Here is a 19,206-nt window from a genome sequence, read left to right as displayed (position 1 = left end):
TTGGGTTCACGGGACTAAGAGGATTGCCAACCCTGCTTTCACAATGTCCCTGCCCTCTGTGGCTGCCGCCCATCGGATCACTCCCGAGTGCCCTGTCTTGACCATTAGAAATCCTTGTTTCTGGCCTTTCCCAGACGACAGACAGGAAAATCCTCCAGGACCAGGATCAACGCCCCTGCTCCATACCGCAATGTACAGATGCCATCACGTGGGCAGGCAGAAGAGGAGCCCTGGTTTGAAGGAGAAAGGAGAACCAACTTGGGGGACATTCAGACAAATTAACTAGGAGCATATATTCGGGGTTTCACTGAAGTTAGGAGCTGGAAACCTTGTGGCCAGGAGGAAGACATCAAAAACAAAAGAGAGAGAGAGAGAGAGAGAGAGAGAGAGAGAGAAATACGGCCAAGATAAAAGAGGTTTGATGGAACTGCATTTTCTAACGTGAATGAATGCACATCTCATCACGTATTCCCCTGAAAGTAATGATGGAAGCAACTCGGGCATGGAGGGATCCAGGGGGAAAGCCTACAAAAGGACAAGGTGATGGATGAGACTGAAGTAACTCCTAAGTCAGTCAAGACAAGGCTCCTTTCCGCCACGCCTCAAGAGTTTATCAGAGGACCCAAGAAGCAATCAGGTTCCAACTCCGGAGCCCTCTACCAGCAGAAGAAAAACACTCCGCAAGAGCACCTGGCTACCGCGCCTGCGTAGCCCGCAAGCGCCACAGCGCACGCGCTTCAATGCCGTCCCGCCTACCGTTGACGCAAAGTACACGTAGGCGGGGGCAGCTTCTAGGGAACTGCTAGGTCGGGATCCTAGCGTAAAGGCTGTGTGAACGCGGACCAGGGCTGGAGAGCTGAGCCCTCGGTGGGTGGTCGCTCTCTCTCTCTTTCTCTCCGGGTACGCCACTGCCTCCGCAGAGGCGCTGAGGGCGCCGTACAGGGTAAGCGGGGCCAGTGGGATGTGCTTGCCCGGGGTGACTGACTATGGTGGGTCTCCCAACGCTTGAGTGACGGGGTTCCCTGTGGTGCGGATCCAAGTGCCTGGCACCTCCCTGAGCCAGGCGGCAGCTCCTAGGGGAGGCCTCAGGGTCACTTGCGCCCCGGGTCCTCGCCCCTTGCTACCTTTGCATTCCGGCTGCGTAGCCCTCGCACGTTTGCGCTACACGGTGGGCAGTGTTGTGAGCTACCCTGTATGCCTAGCCGTAGGAGACTGAGACCGAATGCAGCCCACTGCCCTGCGCCATCCATTCATTCGAGTGGTGTGTGCTGACCCGCCCTCCGCAGAACCCGGCCCAGGCCCCTCCTCTCCTGCACTGCACGGTCCAGCTAGGAAGCTCAGGAAACTGGGGAAATCCTGTGTTCCGATTGTACAGAAGGTAGGACCGAAGGTGACCGAGAAAAGCCAGCCGGGGGTCCGGGTGACTCTGCCTAAGTTGATGTGTGGCCACAGGTGCTTCAGGCTAAAGGAGGGAGAGGTCCTGATGTAGACACCCAGAATGTAGAAGGATGGAGAATCAGAGAGAACAGGTTTTTATTTTAAGAGCAGCGGGAAGTAATTGGGTGGTTTTGAGACTACATTGCTGAGTAGGTTACAGCAGACAGAGCCCTTCACACCGAGTCTGCCCAAAGGAATCAATTGCAGGAAAATACCGGGGCCTTTTATGTCTCTGCAGGCACTTGTACCCCACGGTCATGTGTGGTAAGCCGTACATCCTACATCACAGGGCGTTTAGCGACACCTGCGAAGGGGAGCACCCCTAGGGAGATGTAGATGAACGTGATTATAGGGGCTCTCCTGAGGCGCGCAGAGCCATAGAGGGAGCTGAATGGCGCTGAGGGAAGGTTTCCCTATTCCTGTTATCAGTGAATTAACAATGTAGCCCTTTAAAAATGCAGCAGGCATAATGGTAAATCTAAAAATTGAGGGGCTTTTGTCTCTCCTTCTGCTCCAGAAGGAGCGTGGGCTAATATGGTGTCCCTCCTGAGGCCCTCCTGGAGCCTCACAGAATCTGAGAGGTGCACTGTTCTTTGTGTGCGCAGGTCTGAGGTAGGTACCGACCCATAAAGGCGTAGCAGCCTGCAAAAGACATCAGGAGGCCGTCCTCGCAGGACTGACTGTTCATTTGTGGGGTTTTCCTCTTCTCCAAGAAAAGATTGTCTACAACCACCAGAAGAAGAAATCAGTGAGGCTTTGTTAGCATGCTTTAATTTTTGGACACATTTAGCGTGCAGAGCTGTCGTTTGCGTTCCTGGCTTCCTGTCAGTGCAAACCTCGAAAAATCTGACCGATGCCAGTTCAAATCAGATGGTGCTTATTCCATAGCCTCTCCTAACGCCACACCTACATCTCTGACTCCAGCCTCTACCTAACAGGAAGTGGACCTGTCCAAGCTACCTCTGTTTGCCCCTGCATGCTGCTTCCTGTTCTACCTCCTGCCCATTTCCCACCTGGTTTACTTCTGCCTGTTGCTTGCATTTAAAAAAAAAAAACAAAAAACAAAAAAAAAACACCTCTGTTCTATAAAGTACCAACTAAGGTTGGGTTGTTTTCCTCAGTAAGCCTTTTGGGAGTCTGCTCAGTACCACCACTGGGTGTTAGACATGGCTACACAGATTGTGATTGGTCCTTCCTGCTAGTACCTTAGCTATGGCCAGACACTTCAGTACAACAGAATAAAGTGAGTGTGTTTGGAGTTGGGCCTCTGAGACATAGAGGTGCCTGTGGACCAGTCTGTCTGGTCCTGGTCCTGTGCCCCCTGGATATGGTGTTGTGTTTGGATTGTTACTGTCATCCTGAGCTTGCTGATGTGTAAATGTAATGATTGTAGGTCTGTGAACTCACGTGTGTTGTCAAGCTGTCTGAAGTAGAATCTTGTATTTACTGATTGGGTGTAGGGCACTCAGGACACGTGGTGAAGACATTCAGGCTGGGAAGGCAGTAGAATTGGACAGTTGGACAAAATTGGCCTACTTGGTGGCTGAGCATTCTGAAAATGGGTAATGGTATGTGTATAAAGGGCCTGGGACAGGGAACTGAGTTGTCAACACAAAAGGAGGCACTGTGTTCTTGGAATGCACGGTCGAGGATAAAAGGATGGAATAAGTGGCAAGGGCCCGGCCTCAGCAGGTGATGGGGTGTGATCTTGAGAGCAGTGGGTAGCTCTCAAGTGCAGTGGGACCAAATGAGACCGAAGGAAGGCAGGAGCCGGACTGGCGAGGGAAGCTTACTCCTTGGCACCTGCCGAGAGAACCTTTCTGAGCCCTCCGTGGGACAGGAACTGGGGGCAGTGGTTTGTCTTGTTTTCTTGCCCTACTTGGGGCCTCTTCGCTGGGCCTGGGGCACAGGGGCAGTGTTTATATGCCCTGAGCTAACAGTATTTGAGTGTGGCCAGAGGTGGAACCAAAGAAAGCCTGTTCTGTGTGCAGTGGCATCCCACCTCTCTTTCTTTTTTTTTTTTTAAAGATTTATTTATTTATTATGTACACCATATTCAGCCTCCATGTATGCCTGCAGGCCAGAAGAGGGCACCAGATCGCATTACAGATGGTTGTGAGCCACCATGTGGTTGCTGGGATTTGAACTCAGGACCCCTGGAAGAGCAGTCAGTGCTCTTAAACTCTGAGCCATACCTCCAGCCCCATCCCACCTCTCTTTCACCTGGACCACCTTAGGATGCACACACAGGCCCTGCCTAGGGCGGCCATGGGGTCCTTCCGCCCGCCGCTGCCCCTGGTTTCCAGGCGATGTGCCCTCTGCCCGTCTACAGAGCTTGTCTTCAGCTTACACTCTTTGTAGTTATTCTTGAACACACCGAATTTCCGAATGCCATTGTAATTCATGTGTTAGTCCTCCACGAGCAGCCCTTGCAGAGGAGGCCCTTGGAGAAACTAGCCTGCCCTGGTCACACAGTGCTGCCAGCAGGACACAAGTCCTTCTTGTAGCCCGTACCACCAAGCTTCCTGCTCTTCTAGGATTAGCTGCTGTATTTCCATAACTGATAAGAGTACGGGGTGAAAAGACCAACAGACGTCCCTTGAGGACAGAAGCGCATTGAGATGCAGGACCCTCACTTCTCATATTGTTAAGACTAGGAGCTACTAAAAAAAACTTTAAATATCCAGGGATGATGGTACACATCTAGACTATCATCACTGAGGAGTCTGAGGCAGGAGGATTGAGCTTTGAGGCCAGCCTGGACTACATAGCAGGAACCTGTCTCCAAAACCCTTTTAAAAAAATAAATTTAAAAAAATGAGTGAATGATTTTGTTTGGTGTATATTGGACCAAAATTGATGACATCAATTTATTTTATTTTTATAGAATGTTAGAAGCTTTGAAAATACCAGACATCATTTACTCCCTCAACAGGAGTGTTTCTTACAAATTAAAAGTGGCATCCATTAAACACCCAGAAAAATCAGTTCCATGTTTCACACTTGCCTCCGGTTCACTGAAATTGTTTGAATGACTATTTTTTAAGGCCCTGGGAAAGTAAATTGCTGAAATTACATTCTATGAATGGGGACATGAGTTAAGATTTGAAGACGGAGGAGGGCATCTGGAGCGGTCACCTGGAGTGATCTGTGGACACCGGGCCCTTTGATACCAGCAGCAGCATGTCCCATGGTTTGTTGGGAAGTTACTCAGTGTTCCGAACTCTCCGTTCTGAACCATCTCTTCCATAGTCATCAAGAAAATCAAATAACCCTTCTGACTTCTGGGGACGGGGGTGCAGCCCAGTCTTGAGTTGCATACTTTGTCCCCAGGCCTGGGGACTTCTGACACACTCTGTAGGCTACAACCTAATATGATCTACCCAACTCTCCTTCCTTCAGCCAGCAGCAGCTACCCAGTCTCCGGCAGACTGAGAAATGAGAAAAATACCAAACCATGGCACTCTGCGGATGACGAAGGTGGCATACCCCCTCGGGCTGTGTGTGGGGCTCTTCATCTATGTTGCCTATATCAAGTGGCACCGGGCCTCTGCTGCCCAGGCCTTCTTCACCATTGCTGGGGCTGCCTCAGGGGCACGGTGGACTCAGCAGGCCTTCAGCTCCCCAGGCTCAGCTACGCGCAGTCATGAGGTCTTCTATGGGATCATGTTTGACGCTGGGAGCACCGGCACGCGCATCCATGTCTTCCAGTTTGCCCGGCCACCTGGAGGTATCTGTCTGACCAGGAGTCATTATGGGCTCACAGGGTCTGCCTTCTCCCCTCTCAGGACAAGGCTCTCAACTTACTTCAGAAGACTGTGGGCTTGAGCCTGTGCCCTAGAGTAAGCCTGTTAACATGAAGCTATCAAGGCAGAGTTCAGCGGTAGAGCACATGAGAGGCCCTGGTTGTGAGCACCAGATCACTTGGGGTGAGGGTTGGGGTGCGGTTGCTAACAGATACCCACGCAGTGGACACAAAGCCCATGCACCTAAATTCCTCAGGAGCCCAAGGCTGTTCTTACTCTCTGAGACTACCGGTGACTACCATTGATAGGCAGCTAGGCCCTAGAGGACATTTAGTGGCCTGTGCCCTCCTGTGTCCACAGCAGGCCTTGTGGCTGAACCTGTGATTTGGGCCATGTCACGTTGATGTCGGGAGATCTCAAGGCAGGAAACAGCTGCAGACTCAGGCTCACAGGAGCCAGAGCCCAAGCAGGTTAGACCAGTAGTAGAAACGTGGTCTGAGGCTTGCAAGACCTGCTGCGGTGGGCCCTAAGAGCCTGGCATGGCCCTGAGAAGGATCCTGTACCTCAGGCCCTACCTACTTTCCCTCCCAGGAGTGGGAACTTTAGACAGAAGGTGGAGGCTTCTCTCCAGGACCCCTTGGCTGCCTGGCTCTTTACTCGGCTCTCCCATCTGTTGCCCTAAAATCTGCCCTCTCTGTGCATCTGACCTTCAACTAACCAGCTTTCCCGCCCTCTGCTCTGCTCGATTCCATATCCGGGTCCCTAGTGACCAGACACTATCCTGGCATTGATTGCTCTGTCAGCATGAGAACCCTGGCCCCTCTCTTGAAAGCTACGGTAACCTGTTTTACTTGCTTCTGATTTAATTATTAATTTTCATGTCTTTGGACCAGAACTTTGCTTTATGAGAAAAGAAAAGAAAATGTTATCAAGGATAATTTAAATAAAAAAAGTTTATGTCCATTTAAGGTGTTAAATTTTAACAGTTAATCTAGCTATGATGGTGCACGCCTCTAATCCCAGCATTTGAGAAGCAGAGGCAGGTGGATCTCTGAGTTCGAGGCCAGCCTGAGCTACATAGTGAGTTCCAGGACAGCCAGGACTACTCAGAGAGACCTGATCTGAAAAACAACAACAATAATAATAATTTAACAGTTAATTCTTACTGACTCAACAGCACATAAATGATGTTCTAGCCTTTTGTAATTTGTCTATTTATGTATTGATACCTTTATACTTATTGCAGTGGCTAAACATTAAATGCCAGATCTACTGACCTACCTCCAAAATTGCTTCTGAAACCAAATTTAACAGATGTGATTAGGAGAGTTTGCTTTGTGGTAGAACACTTTTCTACCACTTTTCTACACATGTCCGAGGCTCCAATCAATTTCTAGCACCAAATTAAAAATAAAAAAGAATTAATAAATTTAAGGCAGTAATAACTATAATCTAATGTTTGCCTTTGAGAAACTTGTTCTAAAAAGAACAGTTTTGTGAAAAAGTTTTGCTCCTGCTTTTTTGGTCCTGTTTTTTTCTTCCTCAGTCTTCATATTCACATATTCCTATTTTGGCCTGGTGTCTTTGACCACAGGATCATCTGGACACTTCCCTGTGGCAATGTAGTCCATTCCTTCTGATACCAACTACCCAACTTCTTAAGAAGAAAACAAACCTTCAAAAGCTTGTTCAAAGCCCATATAAAGATCATTTTTCAGAGTGACGGACGTCATTTTTATTTTACAGTTTAAGGTCATTTATCTTGTTAAATCAATAAGAATTATCTTAAAATTTAAGTAAGTTATCCTCAGTAAGTTCAGGGTGCAAGTTGCTCATTTGTATTTTTGCAGTGCTGGAATCAATTCCAGGGCCTCTAAGATGCTAGGGAGCCACATTCACCCCATCCTGCCTCTGTGTATATGTGTGTGCGTGTGTGCATGTGTGTGTGCACATCCATGTATTTAATAAAGGAAAGGTCTGGTGCAAGCTTTAGTCCTTTACTCAGATGAACTGGACAGCAAAATTTAAGCAAAAATAATCCCTCTTAATTGGCCTCCATGGTCGGGCCTCTGCTCTTAACATCAGCTGGTCTCCATTGTAGATAGATATTCATACTCCTTGTATATATTCATAATTACATCTTTTAAAAATGTTTCCTTTTAGAAACTCCCACCTTGACCCATGAAACCTTCAAAGCGCTGAAGCCTGGACTTTCTGCTTATGCTGATGATGTTGAAAAGGTAACTGCTACCATCTTGTGTTTGTTTGTTCTTCCAGAGTCCTCTGGCTTTCTAGCCAACCCCTTTGAAACTGGACCAGTTGGTTGTCTTTTGAGAGAAAGGCGCTGCCTGAGGAGCGCTGTATCCCTGGAGTCAGAGAGGTGGGAAGAAATGCAGGTCTCGCCCACCAGGGTGCTGACATCGTGAGGCCCTGATCCTTACACAGTTCAGAAGCTCACATCCACAAACATATAGAAACATTATTTTGGAGGCCAGAGCGATGGTTAGTGGTTAAGAGCACTGACTGCTCTTCCAGAGGACCTGGGTTCAGTGTCCAGCTCCTTGCTACTACCTGTAACTCCAGTCCCAGAGAATGCAGTGCCAACTTCTGGCCTCGGTGGGCACAACACACCTGTGCTCAAACATGCATGCAGGCAAAACACTCACACAACAATGAAATTTAATGTGTGTGTGTGAGAGAGAGAGAGAGAGAGAAAGGTTATATTTGGACTTTAAACTGTTTATATTAGTAATGTAAGTTTTACATAGTACTCTGAGGCAGGGAACTAAGGATGGAGCCCAGGACTTCCCAAGGCTAGACCAATGCTCTGATATTGAGCCAAGACACCCCGTGGTGACTTTGTAATTCTAATTTTTTAAAATTAAAAAGCAGCTCCTGTACTTGAAGATATAACATTTACTGAAACTAAATATTAGTGTTAAAACTTACGCTAGGGCTAGCGGAGAAGCTCAGTGGTAAGTGCTCGCCTAGCATGCCTGTTATCCTGAGCTTCATCTGTAGTGCCTGTCCCTCAAAAAAATAAATATTAACTACAGATCACAAATAATTTATGAAAGCCACAAATCAAATAAATGTAAAAGAATAAATAATTGTAAAACAAATTTATGAGGTGAAATGAGGGTTTCTTTAAGTGTGTAGCATTTAGACTTCTGATGTCTTAACGTTTGAATATGTGATCCCAGCAGCCGGGTTTCTTCCAAAGCAGAAGCTGCTTGCTCAGAGGTTGTGACGTCCCTGTCATTCCTTGTTTCTTCTTCTTTTTCTTCTTCTTCTTCTTCTTCTTCTTCTTCTTCTTCTTCTTCTTCTTCTTCTTCTTCTTCTTCTTCTTCTTCTTCTTCTTCTTCCTCCTCCTCCTCCTCCTCCTCCTCATCTTCCTCTTCTTCCTCTTCCTCTTCCTCCTCCTCCTCCTCCTTCTTCTTCTTTTGAAGGGTGGTGGTAACTGGGGAGTGTGTGTGACAGCCCTGCTTTGCTTTCACTACATCCACAGAGTGCTCAGGGGATCCAGGAGCTTCTGAATGTTGCTAAGCAACACATTCCGTATGACTTCTGGAAGGCCACCCCTCTGGTCCTCAAGGCTACAGCTGGTTTGCGCCTGCTGCCGGGAGAGAAGGCTCAGAAGTTGCTGCTAAAGGTAAGCTTCGCCGTCGTCTGCGCTGGAGGGTGGCTAAGGATCACTGAAAACGCTAACCCTGCTGGGCATGATGGTGCATACCTGTCAGCCCAGCACCTGGGCGGCCAACAAGACAGTCTCAAACCAGAGGCCACTCTGGGCTACAGAGTGGGACAGGCACCAGCCTTCCAGCTAGTGTCAAACAGGCAGGACATAGAAGTGTCCTGAAGAGTAAAACAGTTAGAAATTGTCTGTGTGATGTTTAGGAAAACAACTTTGGTTTAAAACTGTGTTGTGCACCTGAAGGGCACCCCCAGATGTATGAGCTGAGTTGGCGTCTTAGTCCAAGCTCAGAGTGACTGCTCAGGAGACCCTCAGTCTCTTCCCTCGTCCCAGTGCTTCTTAGGAGGCCTGGTGTCCCCAGACAGTCACTTACTGGGGATACATCCTCAATCCTAGAATGCATTTCTGATTTTCTTCCCATCCACCAAGTTTGGGAAGATACAGTTTCCCTCGACTTCTAGACTGTTCTTATACCATTTATCTGTAAGATGGTGGCATAGTGCACCCTCTTAGGACACAAGGGAGGTAGGGGTGACAAGGTGCACTGAAGTGTCTATGTCCTTAGAAAATGGAAACATACCCAGTCATCCACACCTTCACCTCCCTCTGCCGTGCTCTAATGGCCCATGTCCCTGGATTAGTGGCCCCACCTATATTTGCACAGGCCATATGAGTGGTCCCCAGGTTTAAGCCCTGACTCAGGACTTCTTGCCCTTCACCTCTCAACCCAAAGCCAGGCCATGTTTGGGAACCCCGCAGGCTCAATGCACGCCAACTCTCTCTAGACCATCTTTTCTCTCAGAACTCTCCTATCCCCAGCAGTTCAAGATGAGGTACCTAGAGTAGCATTTCTCTTAGCTATTTTAGGGATGTCAGCCAAGGACACCCCTAGAGAAGACCACAGAAACTTGCAACAGTTCAATCTTTGCCTCTCAGAACACCACAGAACCCTCAGTGTTCTGTCACAGCCAGCTGAGCACACAGTGCCCTTGGAAGCTCCTGATCTTGCCTCTGAAGAGTGAATACATCCTCCTTGCCCTGGCTGGTGTGGAGGGTGAGATATTCACTGTAGACCAAAGTAACCTCCAGATCTCCTGCCTCAGCCTCCTAAGTTCTGACAAGTACAAGTTCTGTCCAGCTCCATGTCAGGCTAAGAAATGTTTCTCTTTGCGTTTAGGTGAAGGAGGTATTCAAGGCATCACCCTTCCTTGTAGGGGACGACTGTGTTTCCATCATGAATGGCACAGATGAAGGTAGAGTGGACAAATGAGCATCTCATCAGTGCATGTCCCCATCAGACAAATGACTCTGTGCCACCACTGCCGCTGCTGCCGCTGCATGGACTCCAGGCCTGAGGCACTGTGGTTAGCCTGTCATGGTCCTGTTCGGTTTGTTAGGGCTAGGTTCTTATCTTGACGAGCTCCAAACCTGGTGCAGATGAAGCCTTCTGGAAGCAGCATGGTTTGTGTTTTCAGGACATTTAGAGAATGCCATACTGGGAACATTGTGGTCACATAGCTCGTTCTGAGACAGACACTTGCGGTTCCTCCCAGCCAGTGATTTTTTTTTTTAAGAGTGAGCATGTCTGGAGGGCAGAGGGGACATTGGGTTCTCTGCCTGCCTCCTTCAGAAATGGAAGCTGGTGACAAAGTCCTGGAGGAGATAAGCCATTTGGTAATGTAGTCCAGGGCTTTAGTGTGTGCCCAAAGCCGTGGTGTTCTTAAGTGAATTCTGCTCCTCTTTGAAGGCTGGGAATGGCGAACAGTGCCCACAGTGCCCTGAAATCTCGAAATAGGTAGCCGCCCTATGTGGCAAGTGTTAAAATGGGGTCTGGAGAAACAACTGTTAAATCACTTGCTACTCTTACAGAACCCAAATTCAGTTCCCAGCATCCATATGGTGGCTCACAACCATCCATAACTCTAGTTCCAGGGGCTCCAACCCCTCTTCTGCCCTCCATGGGCACCAGACACACACAGAGTCCACAGATACACATGCAGACAGAACACCCATACACAAAAAATACATTTAAATTTTTTTATTTAAAGAAATTGAAACGTCTGTGCCCTCTCTTACAGGTGTTTCAGCATGGATCACTGTCAACTTCCTGACAGGTGCGTGTTCCTGGATGCAAGGCTAGTGGCTCACCATCCCTAGGAAAGGAGGCCTGCTGGGCTTCCTGAAGCACAGAGGCCCCGTTACCGTAACAGCCAGATTCAGTGTTGCTGGTCTGGAGGCAGCCTGGGGTAGCGGCATACCCAGACAGGTCAGGCGGTGTGAGCCCGTATGTGCACGTGTTCTTCACACGCTTACTTTTCTCTCAGCACAGCCCTCACCCAGCATCCGCTGGGACTCTGACCTGTAGTTTGTTTCTGAGAAAAGCAGCGAATTGAACCCAGTCAGGTCTTCAGATACCGGATGTAATGTGAGTGCTAGTCACCCGTGCCAGAAGTGTCTGCCTTGGAGGCAGGTCAGAAAGAGATACATGCAGATAGTTTTCAGTGTGGCCACTGTACTGGAGAAGGGTCCTGTGTCTGTATGCAGACAAAGGAAGGGTTTTCCTGGCAGCACTCACCAACTTGAGGACAGAAAGGCACTGGTGGTCAGGATAGGGATCGCTACCTCAGATGCTTTAGAACAGTCTGAGATGGAGCTAGTCAAGGAGAATTCCTGGTGGGAGAACCTGCAGCAGACAGCAGAGAAGTGGGTGCTCCCTGGGAGGTGAGGCTGGCCTTGCCAGAAGATAGGTCAGAGTCTACTGTCCTTCACATCAAAGCCGCAGCTGGCAGAGTCACAACTCTTGGATACTTTTAAGTTGCAATTTTTTAAGTAGTTACAGCAGCTTCCCTGCTCCTCACCCCTCCCACCCCACCGAAGGGCAGCTTCTGACCTCTCTTTAATTTTCCTGGTGTTCTCATATCCTCCCTAACATGGCAGCACCATCTTTACTCACTGTGCTCTAGGCAGTCTGAAAACCCCAGGAAGCAGCAGTGTGGGCATGCTGGATTTGGGCGGAGGATCCACTCAGATCACCTTCCTCCCGCGTGTCGAGGTAACCAGCCCTGCCTGCCTCACCAGGTGTGTGCATCTCAGTCAGGGAGCTGCAGCCACCCAGAGGAGGTCCCTCAGAGAAGGCCCCTTGGCCACTGGAAGGCGCTCCACCCCCCTCACTCCAAGTTCTCACAGATAACTTCTTAGATTTTAACTCTACGCACTAAAAACCAAAAGAGAAACCTGCTCTTCAGTGAAGTGAAATCAAATGATGACTCTTTAGGCTAGAGACTAGACACTTCCCATCCCCCACGAAGTTCCAGGAGCAATAGTGGACAGTATGACTCATAGATGGGAGAGGGGTCAGCCTTCAAGATAAATGTTCTAAAGAGATGAAAGCACTGGAATTTAATGGCATCTGCTATTTTAAACACCTCTCTTGTCACCCACACTGTTTATTAACAATCACATCTCATTTCCGTGGAATAGAGTGTGCAGTGCATACACACGTATATACCTAGTCACTGAATCTATGGTCCTACTCAGTTTACTGAGGGCAGACACTTGTCTGGTCTGATGGGACTATGTGCGTCAGAAGGTGCAAGATGCAGCTGGTCCGGTGTCCATCTGTAATCCCAGCACTGTGGAGGCTAAGGTTGGAGGGTTAGGAATTCAAAGCAAACTAGCAGGTCCTTGTCTCAAAATAACAATAATAAATAAAGTAATAAAGTAAATAATAAATGCTGAGGGTGTTGCTCACTGGCCGAGTGCCTAGAAGCCCTGGTTTGATCCCTAATATGGAAAGAAAAACCAGAAAAAAAACCTGCTACTAATGGGAGAGCCGTCACTCTGGATTTTTTTTTTTGTTTTGTTTTGTTTTGTTTTGTTTTTTTACCACTTGCTCCTCGCTCTTTTATAGCCAAAGACTTAATGGAAAGCTCCCAAAATGTCCCTGTACTTCCAAATGGTTCAGGGAGGAGGGCAAGGTCTTCTGGAAAGAGCAGGGCCACCATAGCTCCCTATTCCTCCCCAGGGTACCCTGCAAGCCTCCCCGCCAGGCCACCTGACAGCGCTGCAGATGTTCAACAGGACGTACAAGCTGTACTCATACAGGTGGGTCTGCCCCTCCCGGTGCACCTCCCCCTGCTGCTTATAGGGGTCTCTTTCCCCACGTAGATGCCAGATCCCAGAATCCCCTATGCCAGTGACTGCCTGGGCCCTTCTCGTCCCGCCTCCCCTGCTTCTCTTCCCGCATGCTTCATTTTTACATTTACTGTAAAATCTCATCCTTTGTGTTTGTTTTGTTCTACTTTGGGGGAAGCTTGGAAAAGACTAGAGCTGAGGAGTTGGCCGCCTGCTGATCACGTGGCACATGCAGACCCCCATAAAAACAGATGGGATCTGTCTCCTTTGCTGCCGCGTACACAGCTCACGACAGGCTCTCGGTTCAATTACTTCATGTCTCGGCCTTAGTGGAAAGCTTATAGAAGAAGCAGGAACGCCCTTCTTGCTCTCACCGAGCCCAGGCAGGTGCATGTGTTGTCCAGCCTCACCAGGATTTGTCTCCACAGCTACCTGGGGCTGGGACTGATGTCGGCACGACTGGCTATTCTGGGTGGTGTGGAGGGGAAGCCTGGTGAGTAGAACACTTGCTCTAGGCTCTGCCCTACTCCCAGCGCCTCCCCTTCCCCTCTGCCACACAGCAGCGTATCAGCCACTGCTTACCCAGCCAGCGTGGGTGGGATGGCCCAGCTCTTACACAGATAAGATAGAATATGGGATGGTATGTTTACCTGTGTACAGTCTTCTAAGTTATCATTCGTTGAAGAGATGCTAGGAGGTTGCCAGAGAGGTGGCTCGGTGGCTAAGAGCACTGGCTACTTTTCTGAAGGACCTGGGTTTGATTCCCAGCACACACATGGCAACTCTAGACTGTCTGTAACTCCAGATCCGGGTGATCTGACAATCTCGTCTAGCCCCAACAGATACTGTATGTATGTGTTATACCCACGTACATGCAGGCAAAACACCCAAGTACATAAAATAAAAATAAGGGATTTTTTAATAATAAAAAAAGGAGAGATCATAGCAAAGTAATCTCTGAGTCGTGTCACCGCACTTAGGATCAGCTCCTACGCCAGCTTTCTGTCACCGGCAGTAACGGAGACAAATGAGTAAGGAAGGAAAGTTTGATTGGCTTATGACTTTGGAGGTTTAAGTTCACGATCACTTAAATCTGTTGGCTTTGGGCCTGTGATGAAGCAGGACGTCATGGTGAGAGCATGTGACAGAGGACATTGCTCACCGGGCGAACCACAGGAGGCAAAGGAGGAAAAAGGTTGGGCCTGGTATTCCTACAAGAAAATGCCCTGACTTCCTCCTCTAGGCTCCACCCACCAAGGCTTTCACCCCATCTCAGTAGTGCTAAAGACTGGACACAGTCCTTCAGATCATCGCTTCTGGGCCTAGTTCATGCTGTACAGTACAGAGTCACTCTGTAGCATGGTAACACCTGGTGGCCCCTGTCCTTGCCTTGCTACCAACCTGTCAGTTATTGCCAGCCTTGGCCATCTGTAAAACTGCGACAATCTCCTCCACATAGGGTCATTGTGATAACTGATAAAATAGCACAGGGCCCAGTGTATCTGGAACCCCAGATGCCCAGGGGACCCAAGTTGCTGCATTTCGCCAGGGCCACAGTCATGTTTCAGGGCGAGTGAGATTGGCTGTCACCCCTGTGACAGGTCAGGAGTTTTCTCCAGCTGACCTGGGCTGTCCTGGGAGACAGGTCCCATTGCCCCCAGCACCCTGGTACAGCCTGCAGTGTTCTCGGTCAGACCCCACCCAGTCCCCCAAGCTCTGTCTGATGGACACAGCACCATTTCGTTCTTCCCTTCACGATTATCTGTTTCAGCTGAGAATGACAAGGAACTGGTCAGCCCCTGTCTGTCTCCCCGATTCAGAGGAGAGTGGGAGCATGCCGAGGTCACCTATAGGATTTCAGGACAGAAGGCAGGTAGGTGGCGTTGCTGTTCAGGCTCATGAGGGTCAAAGGTAGTCTGCTCCCCTCTGTTCCTTTTCCAGATTCCTGTAAAAAGCAGATACCAACACAGACAAGACTGTCCCTTCCCCTAGAGTGTGGGCCAGCAAGAGCCATGGCAGGACTGCGAAGGCCGTTGTCGAGAGCTGGGGCCTCCTCTGGCTACGTTCCTCTTCAGGGTCTCTGCACAAAGTCTCCTTGTCTGTCACCAAACACTTCTAGCCAAATAGCCCAGTTTCCCAGCAAGCCTCCAATGAGGAAGGAACTGGCTGCCTTGGGGCCTGAGACAAATGGCCACGTCTGGGCTCCGGGCCCAGAAGCTCTGCCCTGGCCAGGTCTGTGCGGAGAGAAATGAAGGCTGCTTCCTGCCAATGTCCCAGGACACACAGCCTCTACCACCCTGGCACTGGCCCTCCTCACCCTGGTCTTGTTATCCTGGGTCCTTTGAATTTCTTCTAGGAGAAATACTGGGCTGTTGTTCCCGGGCTGGACACAAGACGTGCGGCATATCCGCCTTGGGGGTGTGGTCAGCCTGGCTCTGTGTCAGTTGTTCGCATGGATGGGAGCTGCGTCTCCTACGTGCCTCGGGCTTGCTGACTTTGACTGTGTTCTCTTACCTTTTGCAGTAGGCCTCTATGAACTGTGTGCCAGCAGGGTGTCGGAAATCCTCAGAAATAAAGTGCACAGGACAGAAGAGGCACAGCATGTGGACTTCTATGCTTTCTCCTACTACTATGACCTTGCAGCGAGCTTTGGCCTTATAGGTAAAGGACCAGGGCAGTCTGGGCAAGGGGCCGATGTTAGCCATTAGTAGTGTTGTTGGTCTGGGTGAAATGAGTAGGTTTAGGAGGTAATGCAATAGAGAGGCAGGAAGTGATAAGCCCCTTCTCATAGGTAAATTAGTTCCTTTAAGCCAGCTCGTAAAATTGAAATTGCCTGTTGTGAATACAGATCCTGCTAGAGGGTAGGGTTTGCTCCGCACTCATTCTCTGTGGTTTATGGCCTGCCCTTGCCCCCATAGCATTCGCTCAGGAGCCACTTGGGATGGGTAGCCACATGCTCTCTTCCTGAGGAAGAGATTAGACCTGCAATGAGGGTCTCATTTTGGCTTAAGGACCTAAGGCAGGATATCCAGTCAGCCAGTGGAGTTAGCTGAGACTGACAGTGTCTATCCTATTCAACAGATGCAGAGAAAGGAGGCAGCCTTGTAGTCGGAGACTTTGAGACAGCAGCCAAGTATGGTGAGTGGTACTGCACTTGTCAGGGTGATGGTCGCGGGGGGGGGGGGGGCGGGGGGGATGGGAGCAGAGATCATGGCTGTGAATACAAATCCTGCTAGAAGGTAGGGTTTGCTCTAGGGTGCACAAGGCTCAGAGCTGCTGGGTTCAGTCCTTATTCTGTCCATCAGCTGGTGCTGAGAGGTGTGGAAGGGCAGCGTTCACAGTGTTCTAGGACCACCCAGGGCCTCAACCCCAGACACAGCTTCTCATTGGAGGGTATCCCCAGATAGTTCCAGAGCCGCCACAGGGCTCTGAGATGCCAGTTCCCTCATCTCAAATCTCTGACCCCTTTTCCAAAGAGAAACTCCAAGAGAATCTTCCCTGGGATGGTCACAGCCACTTCATGATGGTCAGATGACCTGAGGAAGTTGGGTTCCAGGACAGTGGAGCTCTGTGGCAGCATCTTAAGTCTTTCCTCTCCTCCCACGCCCTTTCTGCACCCGTTCTGGGCAACACCACGCTGGCACCCAAGACTGAATGTCATGTCCGTATTCAGCTCTCCTGGTTGCTGCTCCCAGTTTGCAAGTCAGAGCAATTAGGCTTTGTGTGTGTCTCCATAGGAATGCTCCCTCTCCTCCCTCTCCACCCTTCCCATGCTAGAAAATATGGCGTTTGTATGCTTTTCTGTCACTTCTTAGCTTTTCCCTGGATATTAGGTATCTAGATGGATTTGCCCCTCTATCAAGAATAGATTCTGGGAGCTATAAAAGTGGTGGAAAAGTGTTTGCTGCGCAAGCAGGAGGATCTGAGTTCACATCCCCAGAATCCACATAAAATACGGGTGTGGTTGCCTGTGCCTTCAAAGCCCAGGCTCTGGGGGAGAGAACAGAAAGATCACTGAGGCTTGCTGGTCACCAGCTGAGCTCCAGGTTCAAGTGAGAGGCCTTGTCTCAAGGGAATAAAAGTAGAGAGTGATATAGCAAGATGCCGGGTGTCCTCTGTGCAGAAGGGTGCACACACCCAAGAATAGGTTTGGAGTCAGCTTTAGTGCCATTTCCATGCCTTAGAAAGACTGGATCCTAGTGGATGCTGATGTCTAGGAAGTGTCAAGGGTCTCAGATACAGAGTTGGGGCTGAGGTGAGGGTTCCACTGCTAATTCAAGTCGCTCTTGGTACTGGCGTCCAGGCCTAGTGGACTGGCCTCTTGGTCTGCCAGTGGGGTCACTATACTTCAGTGTGACAGAAGTGAAGAGCAAGATGGGTCCCCACGGCAGGTGGGGTCAGGGTTGCCTCCTCCCCACCTGCAGACTGTCAAGAATAGTGATTCTCAAACTAAAGGGGTCGTGACCCCTTTGACAAACCTCTATCTCCAAAAATACTTAACTGTAATTCATAACAGTAGCAAAATTAGCTGGGTGGTGGTGGCGGACACCTTTAATCCTAGCACTTGAGAGACAGAGGCAAGTGGATCTCTGTGAGTTCAAGGCCAGCCTGGTCAACAGAGAAAGTTCCAGGACAGGCTCCAAAGCTACACAGAGAAACCCTGTCTCAAACAAAATAGTAGCAAAGTTACTGTTAGGCAGTAGCATTGAAAATCATGTTCCGGTTGGGGCCCCGCAACCTGAGGAATGTATTAAAGAGTGCAGCAGCATTAGCAAGGTTGAGAAACACTGCTCTAGAGCATGACTAGGAGTGGGCATCTCTCCCAGTGTGCCGCACCCTGGAGACACAGCCACCAAGCAGCCCCTTTGCCTGCATGGACCTCACCTACATCAGCCTTCTGCTCCAAGAGTTTGGTTTTCCCAAGGACAAGGTGCTGAAGGTGAGCATTTCTTCCACCTTGGGTTCCACATTCCACTTGTGGGTGGGATGCTGGGAACCATTGACCCTCCTGCTCCCACCCTTCAGAAACAGCCCCAAAGTGTACATAGCCTCCTCAGCCACTGCCCCCCTCCAGATGGCCCCCCATCTCCGCAGCTCAGGCATGTAACGTTCTCCTTTCCTTTCTCTTTTCAAGCTGGCTCGGAAAATTGACAACGTTGAAACCAGCTGGGCTCTGGGGGCTATTTTTCATTACATCGACTCCCTGAAGAGAGAAAAGATTCCTGCCTTGTAGCAGCCAAGCCCTAGTCCCCACCCTAGCCGGAAATCCAAGGCTCTCAACTCCTCTGTCCTGGAAGTGACGCCATCATTGAGGAGCCTGCACCTGGCTAGGACCCTCCTGTGCCTGCGGTGTCACCTCCTGCAGATTTGTCTGGGACCTGGCCCATCTGCTAGCCCTGCTACACCACACTAGCTGGGGCAGGGCCAGGATAGGAATGCTGCCTGGCCTGAGGCCAGCTCCCGCCTTGCCTCCAAGTGGGCAGGGAGCCAGGTGGGGCCCAGGACACAGACTGAGATAGAGATGCAGCCCTGTTCTCTTCTTATCCCGTCCGTCTGCAGGATTGTGGCTGCTTTTATGTGTATCTGTAACACGGGTCTTGTTTTGTCTCCCGGCCCCTGTACCCCATGAGCTAAGCCTCTCTCTGTCCTCCCTGAGTTGTGGGAGATGGAGTAGACTGGCCCAGACACAGTGCAATCTCCAGGGGACTGCATCTGGAGTGCGTCCATCTCTTCCTCAGGATAGACGTGACATTACCTGGAGGTCTGCTATTCCATCTCTGGATGGTATAGCATTAACTGATGTGGGGACACTGAGTAGGAAGAAGGGGGACAGTGCCTCTTCATAGACCCAGTGTTCCAGCTTTGCAGAACATGGGGTTAGGAGCGGAACTATGAGAGTGTTCAGGGTCGTGTGCTCAAACACTACCCTGTGAGCTGTTGAGTGCTTTATGTTAAAACTGAGCCCCCTTTCTGGACACAATTATGTCCCAGTGAATGTATTACTGCTATGAGCCACTTGCAGACCAGTGGGGCCCGATCAGAAAGCTCAGCCCTGGAACCATACTGCCCCTTCCCCCACCCTTCTTATTGGGCTGCAGCTGGCTCCCTGTGGTTCCGTCAGTGAATGTACAGTCTATAGAATAAGCTGAGCCACCGCTGTTCTACTCTGAATAAAGGTTTACAAGGGTTTCTCTC

The 19,206-nt window shown here is 49.8% G+C and overlaps 1 protein-coding gene across 2 annotated transcripts; it reads left to right on the top strand.

The window, feature by feature from the left end:
* Nucleotides 1–764: 764 nt before the first annotated feature.
* Nucleotides 765–19,200, top strand: Entpd6 (ectonucleoside triphosphate diphosphohydrolase 6). Of its 2 annotated transcripts, XM_048453336.3 has the most exons (15): nt 765–943; nt 1,203–1,378; nt 4,840–5,167; nt 7,347–7,423; nt 8,692–8,835; nt 10,055–10,130; nt 10,956–10,991; nt 11,841–11,929; nt 12,902–12,981; nt 13,440–13,504; nt 14,783–14,884; nt 15,535–15,672; nt 16,093–16,149; nt 17,838–17,950; nt 18,146–19,200. In XM_048453336.3, the coding sequence occupies exons 3-15, from the start codon at nt 4,876–4,878 to the stop codon at nt 18,242–18,244; spliced, it is 1,368 nt and encodes a 455-aa protein (XP_048309293.3). In that variant the 5' UTR covers nt 765–943; nt 1,203–1,378; nt 4,840–4,875; the 3' UTR covers nt 18,245–19,200. The 2 variants fall into 2 exon arrangements, with proteins under 2 accessions (XP_048309293.3, XP_048309283.3); XM_048453326.3 differs by lacking the exon at nt 1,203–1,378.
* Nucleotides 19,201–19,206: the final 6 nt, after the last annotated feature.

This window comes from Myodes glareolus, chromosome 10, assembly GCF_982192425.1.
Source record: "Myodes glareolus chromosome 10, mMyoGla1.1, whole genome shotgun sequence".
NCBI lineage: Eukaryota > Metazoa > Chordata > Mammalia > Rodentia > Cricetidae > Myodes > Myodes glareolus.
This window is presented reverse-complemented; position numbering and strand designations above follow the sequence as displayed.